The sequence below is a fragment of the Osmerus mordax genome, chromosome 20, assembly GCF_038355195.1.
Source record: "Osmerus mordax isolate fOsmMor3 chromosome 20, fOsmMor3.pri, whole genome shotgun sequence".
In the NCBI taxonomy this organism is placed as follows: Eukaryota; Metazoa; Chordata; class Actinopteri; order Osmeriformes; family Osmeridae; genus Osmerus; species Osmerus mordax.
The window spans coordinates 7,126,860-7,144,880 of NC_090069.1; the positions used below are offsets into that span (position 1 = coordinate 7,126,860).

Consider the following 18,021-nt stretch of genomic DNA (forward strand, 5'->3'; position numbering starts at 1 on the left):
AACTGTCCTTAATGAGTGTGTTAATAATAATAAAACTAACAATAACAATAGGTTTCCTCCTTACGGAGGAATCCTAATAATAATAAAACTAACAATAACAATAGGTTTCCTCCTTACGGAGGAATCCTAATAAAACTAACAATAACAATAGGTTTCCTCCTTACGGAGGAATCCTAATAATAATAAAACTAACAATAACAATAGGTTTCCTCCTTACAGAGGAATCCTAATAATAATAATAATAAAACTAACAATAACAATAGGTTTCCTCCTTACGAAGGAATCCTAATTACAATAGGTGCCTCGCAGCTTCGCTGCTTGGCCCCTAATAATACTACCAATTACAATAGGTGCCTCGCTGCTTCGCTGCTTGGCCCATAAAAATAACTAGAGAGGGTACAATTTCTGGGGAAATTGTAGGGTGTGCTTGCTTGCGTCGGTTGCACAGGGGTCCGTTTTTTAATGAAATTTTTACAACTGATATTTCTGTAGGCTATATTTTATATAAAAATGCATACTTATTATTTATAAAGATTACATAAATTTAAAAGCATATTTTTTTGCTGCTCATTTACAACTCAAAATACAAGTGAAGTGTAGAATGAAATAGATGTCTTCTCATTTCCCCTGCAAGAGGCAGCCCCATAGCTGAATCAAAACGAAGAAATTTGGCAGACCGGTGTAAAAATTGACCTAATCTCTATGACTTAAACTTCCTTTTAAGTTTTTCCCTTCTCGTGATATTTTCTGGCATTTAGCCTACTCATATTGCATTCATTCATTAATAAAGAACCCCCTTTGAAGATTATTCTACAACGTTACCGTCAGTAGAAGATGGAATCGCGATTCAAACAGTACCATCTGCTAACTGAAAATATGTCCCCAAAAACATAAATAAGATTGACGTTTATGTAGTGGAAAATCGCTCATTCATAAAAAGCTCACTGGTATCGATCATTGTCAGTAACAACGCAAAATGCGATATAGCCCTGTGTGTAGAAGCTGGCCCGTAAATTCTACTACTACAGTACAGTACTAGACTACTGCTGTGTTCGTCTTGGTAGCGATTGCGTTGGTTGAATTCGATTCAACGTTCCGTTGTACGGTTTAGGCTGAAATTAATTATTTTCATGAACAGATTGACAAAGTTTAGGCTGTGGCAATGAAGTTCAGGTTAGTAGTTAGACTTTTGATTTAAGTAAGGGGAGTGCCGAACATGTTCTGTCGCCGTTTGACTTCCTAAACAGCTGTGTACTGTAGATGTTTTTGTAGTGTGTCTCGCGTAAGATACAGCGTTGCAGTGAGCTACACTGGTTTGAAACCACAGGTAATGGTAATTTCACCAACAAATCGTTTACTAATGTCAGAATAAATCCTACAACGAAAATGTATATGTGAGGAATGTTTATTTTAACGATTGAAAACAGATACATCATAGACCACTGTCATGATGCTAATACTTCAGTGAAATAGTAGACTACTGTTTCCGAAAGTAGATGTACTTCCTTAAGGAACTTGTGTTTAATCAAAAGATGGTGTCCATTTTCAATTTGAAGCAGTCGATATAGCTTACTGTAGAAAGTCTCCCATTGCATCCTCTCTAGCTTCGCTTCGGCTACAGATGGACGACAATGACGATGCATGCATTATTCACGCCTACGGTGTTAAGGCCAGACACCACAGGTTAATAGGGTAAACAATTTAACTAAAAGATATCACCACTAAACTTCCCCAGTTGATTACGTATATCAAGACAATGTTTTTTTGCATTACAAGTTTTCTGAATATTTTATTTGGATATGCAAATTGTATGCAAATGAGGCATAATTTAATTAAATATGCATACTTTTCCATAACTGAAATCTGATTATTGGTTAAAGCTAGGTAAAAACTTTTTGTGTCCTTTTGTTGATACTTTGAATATGAAGTTTTTTACAGAGGATATTTTTGATATCTCTTTTTTATCACTTCAGAAATCAGAAAATACTGTCAACACTCATAAAAAAACGATTTTCGCCACTTTTTTGGAATCAAACTCCCAATAAATCAGGCTCTGAAATATTTATAAACAAACCCCTCTGTAAATCCCTAGACAAAGTAAATAGGAATATAAATATAAAGTTTGATGTATGTAAGTACTACATAAGTGGAGATTTCACGCTCAGAGGATGAGAAAAACCTCATTTTGAGAAAACGGCCTTTGAAAAATATGTGTTGTAAAATTTTATACAAATGTATTTGAAAGCAGTATTTACAGACATAATATCTCATCAAGATCTTAGCAACAACAACAGACAACATCCCAAACACATTAAAACTGAAAACTGAACCAGCATTGGCCTTTAACTGAACAGAACTGTAGTAAAATACACCCGCACAGACACACACTGCTACTAGAACTGCCACACTGATTTGGTGGTTGTCCATCCTGCTTAACTTAACTTAACCTAGTTAGCCTAATCATTGTGTTTGCAGCCTAGTTCTCCATGCCTGCTCCATATGTAACCCCCTCATCCACTTCCTGCTTGTGTCTTTTCAGTTTTTTTCTGTGCTCAGACTCTTGCGCCTATGTTTCATGCTGGCGGTAACAGCCTCAGCTTTTGCAATTCTGAAACGATCAGTTTCCCTCATTGCATCCACAGTAACAATAGTGCTCTGAAGCCACAACCTCTCCATCACAGTGAGCATGGCAGAGGCACCTTCATTAAAAGTAGAGATGGCCATACTGGCTGCTGCCTCAACCCTGCTTTTCCCTACTAAGACTGTTTTTGGACACCGCGCCCAAATAACGGAGTTGAGGCACTCGTTTGTATTCTGAGAGCCTCCATGCTGCATTCGCTGCAGCAGGCTGTCACTCGACATGCGGTGGTATACTGGAATAAGCTGCTTCCCCACCTCTCGTGTTAAAAAGTTTCCAGCATGGTGTGTATGGCTACCTGGTGTTTCCTCATTCTCCTCTGCCTTCCTGTACCAACACCAGGAGGGATTGCACCTGGTGTGCAAGGGGTTGTCATCAGTGGACATACAGTGGAGGAGACTTGCCCATATTGCTGCCTTCATCCCATCTATTGAACCCTGGTTGTTCAGTATTGCCCCCCTGTAATAATTCTGTAATGTTTTACATTTACTTGCAGTCAGCTTTCCCACACCCTTTCCTCCTAACTTCGCCTGTGCACTCAGTTTTCTCAATGCTGTTCCCATTCGCTTGTGAGCATGATTGATGCACTCCAATTTGACAATTTCATGCCCAGGGTATGGGTTCAGTGCAACTACCTGCCTAAATGCTGCACTATCCCCATCTGACAGCATCTCAGTGTACCGCACCTGGTGGCGAGTCACAGACCTGGCCCACATCCTCTTTGCTGACTCCTGCTCCATTGCCTTACTAGATCCAGCAAAGTTTTTAGCACAGTCATTGTGTGTCTCTCTCCAGCTGTCAAACTCCTGCTCTGTTATTTTATTCTCTCGCTTGGCATTGTCCTTCAGAGCACAAGCATGACAATAAGAGGATAGGACCTCATAGTCTATCACCAGTCCTGAAAGGAGGTCAATGCACACACCAATCCCATAGTGAGAGGTGAAGCCTCTTTTCTGCCAGGTGCCGTCAAAAGACACGCTGATGTTGATTACTGCGTCTGCATCCTCCCTCAGCATCTCTGCCACTTCTGGGTCAACATCTGCGTAAGCCTGCCTGATCTGCTCCCTGGTCTTGTGAAGTGACTCCAGCCCTCTCTCAATTTCTGCCACTAAAATGAAATGTATAGTGTATCACAAACTGTTCACCTGGTTAAGTTTTGTTGATACAGTATACATGTATTTTTACTTTGTGGGAGAAGTATGACACACAATAAGAATAACCTCTCTCCCTCGCATCCTTTGTAAGCTGCCTCCATGTCCTATCCAAATCACATACTAATTGTGTGTTATGTTTCTGCCACAAAAGGAAAAATAAATGTGTACTGGTAGGCTACATTATTTAAATATGTTTCATCTTTCTTCACTTTGACATCGAAAGGAAAAGTCTGTCCTATAAAAGTAAAACTGACCACATAATGCTTTTATGAATGAAATATTACTTTATTATTTTGTAACCAGATAGATTGAGGCTACAGTGGAGCCATCAGTAATATAGGGGAGGGGGGAAAAGAAACACAACAATGCCACACTTCATAAGTTTTCAATAGTGCCACCAATTTTACAGCTTGAGTGAGAGAGATGCATTTATTGCTCCCCCATCACTTAAGGTTTTCTTTATCTAAACCCTGTTTCCATACCTGTCACTCTCTTGTCATGTCTCTGATAGGTTTTCAGATGAAGTGCAGGTATCCCTAACACTTTACCTATTTTCTTTAGAGCAGCATACCCCATCCCTAACTCATGCGCTAAGAGCACCATTCGCACATTCACATCAAACGCGACGTCGTTCCTGGTTCCGTCTTGAAGACGCGTAGATGTGTAGACACTTTTGCGGTACCTCTCTCTTTCACACAGACTACACTCAAGTAGTAAACTGCTGCAGAACCCATGATTCTGCAGATCTATATTAATTTTAAGGCCTGTCCCTGTGCAATTAATCTTATTTACTACCTACCCACAATAGTTCAGCTTTTTTTGCAGAAGCATTTTAATCAGAGTTAGCTCCAGGTCCTTTCTAAAATACATTTCAGACCTTTTGAAACCTGAGCAAATGTGTAGCTTCCGTCAGAGAGGCAACTCTCATATTTAGGGTTCTTCCGGTAGGAGGAAACCTATTGTTTTTGTTAGTATTCTTATTATTATATTATCCATCCATCATCTGCTGCTTTTCCGGGGGTCGGGTCGCGGGGGCAGCAACCTAAGCAGGGAGGCCCAGACTTCCCTCTCCCCGGCCACTTCCACCATCTCTTCCTGGGGGACCCCGAGGCGTTCCCAGGCCAGCCGAGAGACATGGTTCCTCCAGGGTGTCCTGGGTCTTCCCCGGGGCCTCTTCCCAGTGGGACGTGCCCAGAACACCTCACCAGGGAGGTGTCCAGGAGGCATCCTTATCAGATGTCCGAGCCACCTCAACTGGCCCCTTTCGACGCGGAGGAGCAGCGGTTCTACTCTGAGCCCCTCCCGGATGACCGAGCTTCTCACCCTATCTCTAAGGGAGAGCCCGGACACCCTGCGGAGAAAACTCATTTCAGCCGCTTGTATTCGCGATCTCGTTCTTTCGATCACTACCCACAGTTCGTGACCATAGGTGAGGGTAGGAACGTAGACTCAGCTCCTTCTTCACCACGACGGACCGATGCAGAGCCCGCATCACTGCGGACGTAGCACCGATCCGCCTGTCGATCTCGTGCTCCATTCTTCCCTCACTCGTGAACAAGACCCCAAGATACTTGAACTCCTCCGCTTGGGTCAAGATCTCCTCCCCGACCCGGAGATTGCACTCCACCCTTTTCCGGTCGATAACCATGGCCTCAGATTTGGAGGTGCTGATTCCCATCCCAGCCACTTCGCATTCGGTTACGAACTGCTCCAGTGAGAGCTGAAGGTCACGGCCCGATGAAGCCATCAGGACCACATCATCCACAAAAAGCAGCGACCCGATCCTGAGGTCACCAAACCGGAACCCCTCAACGCCCTGGCTGCGCCTAGAAATTCTATCCATATAAGTTATGAACAGAAACGGACTGCACACGGAACGCATTGCCGGACTAAATGAGTTTAGTCCGGCAATGCGGACTAAACTCTGGCACCGGTCGTACAGGGACTGGACAGCCCCGATCAGTTAATCCGGTACCCTGTACTCCTGGAGCACCCCCCACATGCCCGAGGGACACGGTCGAACGCCTTTTCCAAATCCACAAAACATGTGTAGACTGGTTGGGCGAACTCCCATGCACCCTCCAGGACCCTGCCGAGGGTGTAAAGCTGGTCCACAGTTCCACGGCCAGGACAAAAACCACATTGCTCCTCCTGAATCAGAGGTTCGACAATCCGACGGACCCTCCTCTCCAGCACCCCTGAATAGACTTTCCCAGGGAGGCTGAGGAGTGTGATCCCTCTAAAGTTGGAGCACACCCTCCGGTCCCCCTTTTTAAAGAGGGGAACCACCACCCCGGTCTGCCAGTCCAGAGGCACTGTCCCCGATGTCCACGCGATGTTGCAGAGTCGTGTCAACCAAGACAGCCCTACAACATCCAGAGCCTTAAGGAACTCCGGTCGGACCTCATCCACCCCAGGGGCCCTGCCACCGCGGAGCTTTTCAACCACCTTGGCGACCTCAGCTCCAGATATAGAAGGCCCCCCCCCGATGTCCCCAGACTCTGCCTCCACGTCGGAAAGCGTGTGAAGGAGGTCTTCAAAGTATTCCTTCCACCGATCCAGGACGTCCCCCATCGAGGTCAGCAGCGCACCATCCCCACCATATACAGCGTTGACAGTGCACTGCTTCCCCCTCCTGAGTCGCCAGATGGTGTTCCAGAACCTTTTCGAAGCCGTTCGGAAGTCATTCTCTATGGCCTCGCCGAACTCCTCCCACGCCCAGGTTTTTGCCTCCGCGACCGCCAAAGCCGCATTCCGCTTGGCCTGCCGGTACACATCAGCTGCCTCTGGAGTCCTACCAGCCAATAAAGTCCGATAGGCCTCTTTCTTCAGCTTGACGGCATCTCTCACATCCGGCGTCCACCACCGGGTCCGAGGGTTACTGCCGCGACATGCACCGACCGTCTTGCGTCCGCAGCTCCGGTCAGCCGCCTCAACAATGGAGGCCCGGAACATGGCCCATTCGGACTCAATGTCCCCGCCCCCCCCCCCCCGAGACATGATCGAAGCTCTCCCGGAGGTGGGAGTTGAAGCTCCTTCTGACAGGGGATTTTGCCAGCCGTTCCCAGCAGACCCTCACATTACGTTTGGGCCTGCCAGGCCTGACCGGCGTCTTCCCCCACCATCGTAGCCAACTCACCACCAGGTGGTGATCAGTTGACAGCTCCGCCCCTCTCCTCACCCGAGTGTCCAAGACATTCGGCCTCAGATCCGACGACACGACTACAAAGTCTATCATCGAACTGAGATCTCGGGTGTCCTGGTGCCAAGTGCACATATGGACACCCTTATGTTTTAACATGGTGTTCGTTATGGACAAGCCGTGTCTAGCACAGAAGTCCAACAACAAAACACAGCTCGGGTTCAGATCGGGGGGGCCGTTCTTCCCACGTCCCTAGAGCTAGCTTCTGCAGCTGAGGATCGGACCGCCATGGCCCCCGCCTTCGGCCGCCGCCCGTCTCACACTGCACCCGACCCCCATGACCCCTCCTGCGGATGGTGAGCCCACTGGAAGGGGGTCCCACATTATCTCTTCGGGCTGTGCCCGGCCGAGCCCCATGGGAAAAGGCCCGGCCTCCAGGTGCTCGCCATCGAGCCCCATCCCCGGGCCTGGCTCCAGGGGGGGGCCCCGGTGACCTGCTTCCGGGCAGGGGCAACTGGGAACCGTTGTTCGTTTTCTTTTTCATGGTAGTTTTTTGAGCCACGCTTTGTCTGGTCCTTCGCCTGTAACCTGTTGGCCTTGGGTGACCCTACCAGGGGCATAAAGCCCCCGACAACATAGCTTCCAGGATCACGTGGACACGCAAACCCCTCCACCGCGGTAAGGTGGTGACTCAGGGAGTGGTATTATTATTAGGGTTCCTCCGGTAGGAGGAAACCTATTGTTTTTGTTAGTATTCTTATTATTAGGGTTCCTCCGGTAGGAGGAAACCTATTGTTTTTGTTAGTATTCTTATTATTTTTCCTCTTCTCCGCTAAATGGCTCAATAGCTCAAAAAGTCCTGGACCCGATTTTTTCCAATTTGGCCCAATGAGACAACAGGTCACTCATTACTCCCAGATGGCTAGTGGCCATTGTACGCCTATAGGTGGCGCCAAAAAACACGCCCAAAGTCTATGTGATTTTCTCCAGCACCCCATTAGCCCAAAATGCCTGTAAATTGGTGACATGCCTTATTTCTCATGGGGAACAAAAAAGCCCCAAGGACCCATATTGTCAGACTTATGAATCTTCTTGTACTGTCCACATTTGGTACAACCTTCAAAACCCTTCTCCTCATGAACCATAGATCCAATCGACTTGAAATTTGTTACAGATTTGTAGAATACATGTCTTTCTATAGGGTCAAATTGAATAAGGAATGCAATTCAAAATGACTGAAAGAAGTGTATTTATGTAAATGTCCACATTGCCACAATATCTTTGTGTTAATAAATCACACATAATTTTGACGGATGGTTTTTCAAATGTTAGTGCCTTCAAGTTGACATCATTCTGAAGTACCATGCAATTTCACCTTGATATGTCAATATATGATTGAATTCAATTGAATGGCTCCACAGCACGCGCACACTCATCCTGCCCCTTGACACACGAGCGAGCATGGTGATACACACACACATGCTTTATGAAAATTGTGTGCTGACCAAGCCCCCACCCTCGGTTTTTAGCTCCTGTTTCATAAATATAAATATAAATTATTTTTCGGCGGCTATGGTTGTTTTCAACTGGAGTCGCCTGATAGCCGTGTTGGAGGCAGCCAAGTTCGGTAAGTCCTATTTTTACACATTTTAAGATAGAATCAATGACTGGGTTTGTTAAAGTACACTACTCTTGAATTATGGTGAAGGTTTGAGCACTTTTAGACCTTTAGATCGTGAGTTTGAAGTGACGGAAACCGAACTCGAAAAGTAGCTAGCTTTTCCCCTTTGTGTTTTTAAATAGTGAATCATTTTGCATCTCGGTGAATTCTTCACCCAAAAAGTTGAGGAGGGCAGCCTTTCGGAGAAAAAACGATTCCCCACAGACCTGTAGGCTCAGAATTTTGATTTGTATTTGGAGTGAGTTCGGACGCCAGGGAGACCGCATAGGCTTAGGCGGCAGCCATGTTTTGGTTGTGTCATGTTCACCATTTTACAGTTCGGTAAATTCTACCCCCAAAAAGGGCAGGGCAGCCTCAAGAGATGTGGGAATTGTGCTTTTAGCCAGATGGTCCTATTATTTTTGTGATTTGTGGAAAACTTGCAATTTGAGTGAGAGTGCATTGTTTTCATGTTAGCCTCAGAGTTAGACTTAGTTCGCTCACTGGCAGTGACTGTATTTCACTCAATTCTACTCCAAAAACATCAAGGAGGACTGCTTTTTGTAGACAAGAGCCTGCTGAAGATAGCCAGTATCTAGGATTTTTCAAAGCAATCCTGTTTGCTTCGTCATTTGCCTGAGAAAGCGACCTACGTTAGCCAGGCTAGTTTCACTCGGTCAGCCTATTTAAAGGTCTCTGGCAGTCAGAATCACTGATTACAGGAAAAGGTCGAGCTAGTCTTTGGTCAGATGTGTATATATTGACCAGTTTAGAGCTAAATACTCTTGCCAGTGCCTGGAATCGAACCCGTGTTTTGAGTGACTTTGCATGGTTCTCCATCAGGTCAACACATTTGGATTCAAGTTCAAGTAATGCCACTGCATTTCACAGTCAAACTGTAGTTTATATCAAGTGTAAATGGAAAAAGCTTAATTTTTCACAATTGACATGGACCCTTTCTTCACTTTGACAGGTCTGGAGGGTCATGCAGAGGCCTGCTCAACAGAGTTCGACAGAGGATGCTGAGAGTAACAACAGAGGATGCTGAGCGTAACAGAGGATGCAACAGAGGATGATGAGATCAACTTGATGAGACCCCTTGCTGGACTACCCCTCTCTAGCTGGACAGCTTCTCATCAGTCCTGACCCCAGGACAGCTTCATCCAGCTGGCCTGCCCTGCCTGCCTGCCTGCAGGCCCTGCTTGCCCCTGCCTGCCAGCCCTCCAGAGACAGTCACCCCACAGACACAGTAGCTCTGCAGCCTGCTGTTTTGAGGACATTGATTAAAAAGGACAAGCCAGCATTTTTTACTTTGATGAAAGTCTAAATGTTTAATCCTTTCCATGTCCCAGTATGCCAAGCTGCTGACTTTGAGTGTCTTAAGTGATGAAACCAGTTCAAGTGATAGACTTTTGACCTGAATCCAATGAGTATTCATCAGAATAAAAACCACTCAAGAGAAGTATTGCTTCTTGGATGATTTGTGCTCCACATCAGTACATCTCACACATTTGCCTTTGTTTCCATGGGATTCATGGAATTGCTAGTTTCTGCTCCACCATTTTCACCATAGTGTAATAATAAATATAATTTAGGACAGCAATTACATTTTTGTGTTATCCTTTCGCATTACACACATTGAGTCAATGTTCTTAAACTCAACCGATTATTGTCATTATGAGGCTGCCTCTTGCAGGGGAAATGAGAAGACATCTATTTCATTCTACGCTTCACTTGTATTTTGAGTTGTAAATGAGCAGCAAAAAAAAGATGCTTTTAAATCTATGTAATCTTTATAAATAATAAGTATGCATTTTTATATAAAATACACAGGAATATCAGTTGTAAAAATTTAATTAAAAAACGGACCCCTGTGCAACCGACGCAAGCAAGCACACCCTACAATTTCCCCAGAAATTGTACCCTCTCTAGTTTTACCATACTGTTCATATTGAACAGACATCAGTGTTTACTTGGAAAGATTACTGTATATTTCCACTTTTGATTTGTATTTCCATCGTAAGTTTGGTCTTTAATTTCATTTAAAAGTGGTATCAAAAGGTCTTAAAAAGTCTTACATTTAACCGTTGTGTTATCTTCGGGTCATTCTGACCCATCAGTCATTGTGACCCACCGTCGTATTGCGACAACTTTACCGCATACAAAAACAAAGTGAAGCATTTTCTTTTAACCGTTGGGCTGTCTCAGACCCCCCATATTGCAAAGGTTAAAAGAAAATTATTTTTATTTGTTTTTGTATTGGTTAAAATTGGGTCAACACAACGATGGTTCGTTATGAACCTTTGGGTCTTGTGACCCGAAGGCAGCACGAGGGTTAACGTGTTTATACCTGTAGACACCCTGTGAAGCCCCCACCCCCCACTCCAGAGACAGTTGGTGACAGAGAAGTGCAGACATTAAGTTAAACATGCCTTAAGAGTAGAGTAACAAATAGAGACTAAATGTGTAAATGGATGTTGAAACTTCTCTGAGTTGGTGCATGTCAGTTTAGGCAAAGGTAGCCTTTTAAACCTCTAGGTTTAGAAGCAAGTTGTTTAACTCAAACAACCATAACACAGTACATATGGTATACAAAGCTGCAGTCAGATTTGGTGAAATTGTTAGCTTGGATGTTATGTTTACATATAGATGGGGTCTTGATGATGATGTGCACGCAGCTTCAAGGCAGAAAGACGCGTTCCATTTCACTTTTACTGTACCTACACCTTTAATGTTCCCGCCATCCCCCCCTTTCTGAATAAAGTTCGACTGATCTGATTTGTTGATTTCTGTTGCTATGAAAACCAGTTTAGCCAAGCTAACTAACATTGTTTTTAGCTAGCTTGCATTACCATTCAATTAGTCTGGCATCTACACAATCTTTAGCTCATAAAAAAGAACGAGTCCTGCTAAGCTACCAAAAAAAAGTGTGTTGCTGAAATTCCAGTCGATTGTCGATGCGTCTATGTTTTATGCAGAACTAGTTTCTTGAGAGCGTAATAGGATTTTGGTGGCACGGTTCGACACGTGATCCTTCTACACCAATAAGGTAGCTGCTTTTTGTCAACATGGATGGATATGGTTGTCAAATAGAGGATGGGACCTTGCAAGTTACAGTGTTTCCTATGTTTATTTTGCCGTGGCTTTGAGAAGTTGTATAGCTAGCTTGTCAGTTAATTTAAGGCTGTTATTGTATTGGTCTATATTCTTGCTAATTTAAATTAAGTTAACTGGTGATCTGTATTATTCCCCTGCTAGCTAAATTGCACATGTCTGTTGATTCGATAGCGATTGCTGCCTTTGCTTACGTTTGTATTTTCGGTGCATTACTATGCAGAAGTAGTTTTAATTAATAAATAGTGGGTTTATTGTTATTATTTGCTGCAGAATGCTTAACCTATCAAGCTCAAATGAAGCAGACAGTGTACATGCTTTCGAGTACCTTAATCGATAGGCTAGGCTACTGACCTACGTCAATTAATAATTGGCAGCATTTATGCCATTTAGAACATACTTTATGAGTGGAAGGTCTCTAAGTAGCCTAACCTTATTGCTTTAGGGGAAATAGTACGATGTGCAATATGTGCAATATGTGCAATATGACATTAGTTATTAAACTAGGCTATTACATTAACCTGGGGGGGGGGGGGGCAGACAGACTTATGTCGTTGTTGTAACATTCATTCATTCATTCTTCCACAAATGAAAACACTGATCAACCATAAAAACAATCGTAATGAAAAATATGAAATATGATATATAAAACTGTACAAAACAGAATAAGGAATAACAGATTAAGGACACTCAGTCCTCACTGTCAGTGTCAGGACAGTTATCTTCCAGTTCCTCAGTTTCTTTTGTGTTGGCACAATTACAACAACGACATAAGTCTGTGCAACACAGTCCTGCAGAAAAACATGAACATCTGCCTGTCTCACACGCACTTTTGCAGCCGCAGTGTATCAAATACAAAACACTGTCAGGGGTCGAATTCCTGTTACGTGCAAGGTCCCATCCTCTATTTGCCAAACATATCCATCCATATTGACAAAAAGCAGCTACCTTATCGGTGTAGAACGATCACGTGTCGAACCGTGCCACCAAAATCCTATTACGCTCTGAAGAAACTAGTTCTGCATAAAACATAGACGCAACGATAATCGACTGGAATTTCGGCGACAAACTTTTTTTTGGTAGCTTAGCACGAATCGTTCTTTTTTATGAGCTAAAGATTGTGTAGATGCCAGACTGTGGAGCGAGAATCATTTTCTAAAAGACTTTTCGTGGTTCACCTTGCAGCCTAAATTGCTAACAAAACATTAGTAAAAATAACTTGCTAATCGGGCAGAACTTGTTAATGCAGGAGACTCTGAGACCTTAGCGCGCCACTAGCATCTCATCATATCACGCAGTCGGAGCACAGCTAGATAATCAGCGTCAGCGCTCTTGGGTACCCAGCATGCAGTGCGGCATGTAAAAAAACAACAGCTATGCAAGGGATTTCAGTTGTTGTGTTCGTTCAGTTAGATGGAATTACGTATTAGATTAGGAACAGAGAGTCGGCCATTTTACTATCACAGGCTACACTTGCAAGGAGCTGAACGTGGGCTGTGCCCTAGACCAATTGCCTATGAGGCTAATCTTGATTCTGGATTGACTGAGATTCTGAAAAGAGATCTACTCAAGAAGAGAGTCAATATCTGTGGTTTTCAAGCCATCTTTGAGAAAGTTTGAAAACAATGTTGCGGTTAATATGTTTTGATTGTGGGAGGCAACTTTTGGACTACACCTAAACCTCATGCGGCCACCGCACCACCTGCACTGGGAAAGAGGGAAACAGCATGGATGGGGAAAGTGTGTGGGCAGAGCAAGCAGTAGTAGTACATAACCTACACACGTCCTTTACTAAAGTATATTCTGACTTTAATAAAGTTATTATTGTAATGAAAGCTTTTAAAGAATGGATCTCTCCATGATGGGCCTGACCAGAGCACAGGTGGCCTGACAGAACACGCTTCAAAGTTGTCACTTTCAAAAGGGTGGCATTTTAACCCTGTCAGTCCAAAATGTCTAAAAGTTGGTACGCATGCCTTATTGCCAATGGGGAACAAAGAAGTCTCAAGAACCCGTAATGTCGGCAGCATGGATATTTCTCTACAGTGACAATTTGTGAAGAATTAAAAAAAATGACTTCAAATCAGCCATTGATCCAATTGTCTTGAAATGTTGTGTACATGTATGAAATACATGTCTGTGTCATGTCAATTTTGTAATGGTTTGCAATGTTGAGGAGGAACCCCCCATTGCTGCCTGCAGCTATATTTATTAGGGTTCCTCCGGTAGGAGAACCCTATTGTTATTGGTGGTATTATTAGGATTCCTCCGTAAGGAGGAAACCTATTGTTATTTTTAGTTTTATTAGGATTCCTCCGTAAGGAGGAAACCTATTGTTATTGTTTGTTTTATTATTATTAGGATTCCTCCGTAAGGAGGAAACCTATCGTTATTGTTAGTTTTATTATTATTATTATTAGGATTCCTCCGTAAGGAGGAAACCTATTGTTATTAGTTTTATTAGGATTCCTCCGTAAGGAGGAAACCTATCGTTATTGTTAGTTTTATTATTAGGATTCCTCCGTAAGGAGGAAACCTATTGTTATTGTTAGTTTTATTATTGGGTGTGCTTTGCCTTCGGCAAGGGCACAACCTTTGTTCTCTCACATATATATTATTATTATAATTATTTTTTATTTTTTTGCCCCCCTAAAACTCAGTTTTTGGCCTACATAGACAACCTAGGTGTCAAAAGTTTCGTCTTGGTAGCGATTGAGTTGCTTCTATTGGGATTTACGTTCCGTTGCATGGTTTAGGCTCAAGTTAAGTTTTTGTGGCGAAAAGTGAAGCTAACGGTGGCTAATTTGCTAGCCACAGTCACTGACGTTACTAACGTCACTACGTCACTAACGTCACGAAAACACGCGTGACTACCTTTGGCAGAACATTCGTTTCGCATCTGTTAACTTGGGGGATAGCTAGGCTAACTATAGCTTTACTGCAAGGCAGCTGCAGAAACGCCACAAGCAAAGAGGCCAGGGTGATAACTATTTACTCATTTTACTTTGTGATATGACACACAATTGTGATGTGTAATGTACAATATAAGATGATATTATTAACATCTGTTGTCAATATCGCCAATAAAAAGTAAGTACTCTTCAGTTACGAAGCATTTGTTTGTAGCTAGGCAACGAATATTATTTCTGGAAAAACGTAGCTAGCTATGTGACCTGGTTTCGCCGTATGATGACAGTCGTAGCGTCACTAGAATGGCCATAACTTTAAAACAAAAGATCATATTTTGTATCAGGTTGAAATACTAGCAAACTCTGTCTTGTGACTCCACTAATCAGCTAATACCAATCATCTGTGTGAGAGACTTAAGCCAAATTTATACTTAGGTCGCAGACACTTTTGAAAAGGTCGCCGACAGAAATGGCGTCACAGTCGACACTTTTAACCGTCGTTTGGAAGTGTCACCTACCAGGAGAAATTTCTACTGGCGCTGATGTCGTCACAGTGTCGCGCAAGTGTGATTGGCTAGATAGACGAAACGCGTCGTTGACTTCATTGTTTTGAATTTTCAGCGAGCGCTCAACAGCTGTTTTCCAACAGCTGTTTTCCAACAGATGTTTTCTAACAGCTGTTTATGATGGAAGGAATAGAGGAGAGATTGGCGGAGCAAGTTAGAAAATATCCACACCTTTATAATGCCTCTTTGCCATTTTATAAAGATCATCAAGTGCTACTAAATTCATGGGGGGAGATTTTGGAAACGATTGGCTTGACAGTAGTGGAGTGCAAGGCGCGGTGGAAGAAACTGCGTGACAGGTAGCTAGAGCTAACGTTAAATTCCTCCTGGTGGTGGCTAATGAAGCTAACAACAGTCAGAATACAAATAAAATAGCTATTATAGATAGTGTTAAGTTATTTTAATAAAGGTCACTCATAATAGTAGCATGTACGTGTACAGGTATAACAAGGCAAAAAAGAGGATGACGGGGAGAAGCGGCGATGCCGGAGGAAAGCGTGTCCCCGACATTTATATAAGCCTCTCATGGATGCACGACTTTGTAAGGCTCACCAATAACACCATGACAAACTTTCCGGAGAGAGAGGAGGTGACGGTGAGTAGTATGATTGTGTCATTATGCTGCAGTCAAACATTACATATGGCAGGGGCAGCAACATTGAAGCTACTAGTTTGTTAACCCTTTAAATACACAGTATCTAAGCAATCTGAAATGAGGCACAATGCTCGAAATGATTGGAATCATGGCGGAATTACATTTAAATATTATGTATTTTATATATTATAAAATAATTTCCTCTCAATGTGGTATTCAATATGCAATACTTATGAATTAAGTATAATAATATTTTCCATTGCCTCCTAGTCAGAGAATGAAGAAACTACTATTAACAGGGAAGACCTGGATGCAATCTTCTCGGGGACCAGCACAGCAGAGCCAGCTTCTACACAGCCAGCTCCTTCACAGCCATCTCAGCGCCGAAAGAGGAAAGGCACGGAAGAGTCAATCCTGGAGAGGCTGGAGGAGCTACAGAGGATCAGGGAGGAGAGACAGGCCAGAGCAGAGAATGAGGACAGTGTTTTTGGCAACATGGTGGCCAGCATGCTCCAAAAACTGCCCCCACAGAAGAAGAGTGAAGCAAAGTTTGCAATACACAAACTACTATTTGAGATCGAGCAAGCAGGGGAAAATACAGAGGAGTAGTCTCACAATCCAAAAATAAATCAAAGATTTTGATGAGATGTATATTATTATTTATTATTGAAGTATATTATTATTTATTATTGCAGTTATTGTTGTGGGTGGGGATTGAGGAGACCTCTTCTGACGTGGTCAAGCTGCCAGGGTACCTGACCCTGTATTGATTGAAAAAACATCTTGAGGTCATCCCTGGTGGCAACGGCAGCTTGGGATGCCCTCGCGTTTCACAGACGCCCAATACCCACGAGGTTATTGTCCCCGGTAACCACCCGTCTCCTCTCCCCTGGCTGGATCTCCTAAGCTGCTGACACTGTGTCAGTAAAGTTTGAGATGAGTTGTGATGAGTTGGATTATATAAGTATAACAAGGCTAGACTTTGAAGATCTTTGATTCCTGTTGCTGCTATTACACCTGAATTTATAATAATACCTAGTGGCCAAGGAGTTCGCAGCGTCTGTGTAACACAGGTAGTTGTGGAGAGCCGCACAGGCATTGACCACATCAACCACCTTCTTTGGATTGAACTCGATGGGCCGACCTAGGACCCTCCATCGCACAGACATGATTCCAAATGTGTTTTTGATCACCCTCCTGGCTCTTGAGTGCCTGTAGTTGTAAATTTTTCTACCTTCATCAAGATTGGTACCTGCGTATAGAAGTAATAGACAAGAGACACAATGCTTTGTATGATTTTCGTCAAACTCTCATATTTAGAGATTTATTAGAGAATATTTCAGTCCATATTTGGATTTAAGGGTAAATAAATAGGTAAATGTTCAGCATAATCATTTGAATTAATAAGTAATACATTTCCTGTCAAGTAATTTCCTATTATTTAGCCAAAACCATATAAGGGGGGACCAATTTTTCGTTCCGCTTGCGACTTATTGGGAATTATTTAATTGTTGCCGTCAGGATAGTTTTACCAGTGCACAATCAGAAGAGCCTCACGAGGTGCTGTGCGCCTTCAACGTGAGGGGAGTAACAACAGGAATCTTACCGTAGGGACGCATCATATTTGCGTGTAGGGGGAAAGCAGTATCTCCCAAAAAGGTGTGTGGGATGGGCACTGTACTTCCAGGAAGATCGGCTGGCGGAGGAAGATCGAGTGTCCCCTGGAGAAGCCCGTTCCCAAACCGACTGGCTTGAAAAATCCCTGCGTCGCTCTGCCTCCTGTAGGCGCCAACGTCCAGGATAGTAAATCGGTACTGGGCATCGCAAACTGCCATCAACACCACGGAGTGCGTTCCCTTATAATTGAAATATTCGCTGCCGGCGGATGGAGGGGCTTTGATCTGCACATGCTTCCCGTCAATGTAACCGATGCAATTGGGGAAGTCCCACATCCGCCAGAAATCCCTAGATATTTCCTGGAACCCAGCTCTGGAAGTGTAGGGGATGAACTCATCTTTCAGTGCCGTGTGTATGGCCTGGCAAATTTCGGACACGATGCTAGAGACTGTGGCCGACCCAAGTCGGTAGCTAGCAGCCACACTCTGTTGTGAGCCCCCACTGGCCAGGATACGGAGTGTGAAGGCCAACCTCTCTGCTACAGTAACAGGTGATGAGTGGGTGCTGGCACGCTGTATGTAGGGACGGATGCGGTGGACTAAATCGTCGAACCTACTGGCTGACAT

General features: G+C 43.7%; 1 protein-coding gene across 1 annotated transcript; it reads right to left on the reverse strand.

Moving 5' to 3' along the window:
- Window positions 1-16,633: 16,633 nt before the first annotated feature.
- LOC136964561 (uncharacterized) lies at window positions 16,634-18,021 on the reverse strand. The gene is made up of 3 exons (XM_067258718.1): window positions 17,460-18,021; window positions 16,814-17,030; window positions 16,634-16,694 (listed from the first exon to the last, which is right to left on the reverse strand). The coding sequence occupies exons 1-3, from the start codon at window positions 18,019-18,021 to the stop codon at window positions 16,634-16,636; spliced, it is 840 nt and encodes a 279-aa protein (XP_067114819.1).

Excerpts from the sequence above, each read along its gene's own strand:
- LOC136964561 (XM_067258718.1), bottom strand. The coding sequence starts at position 18,021 with ATGTCAGCCAGTAGGTTCGACGATTTAGTCCACCGCATCCGTCCCTAC. Across the intron at positions 17,031-17,459 it reads GCCAGCCGATCTTCCTGGAA|GTACCAATCTTGATGAAGGT; the intron begins GTACAGTGCCCA and ends TTCTATACGCAG. Across the intron at positions 16,695-16,813 it reads GCGAACTCCTTGGCCACTAG|TGTCAGCAGCTTAGGAGATC; the intron begins GTATTATTATAA and ends TTACTGACACAG.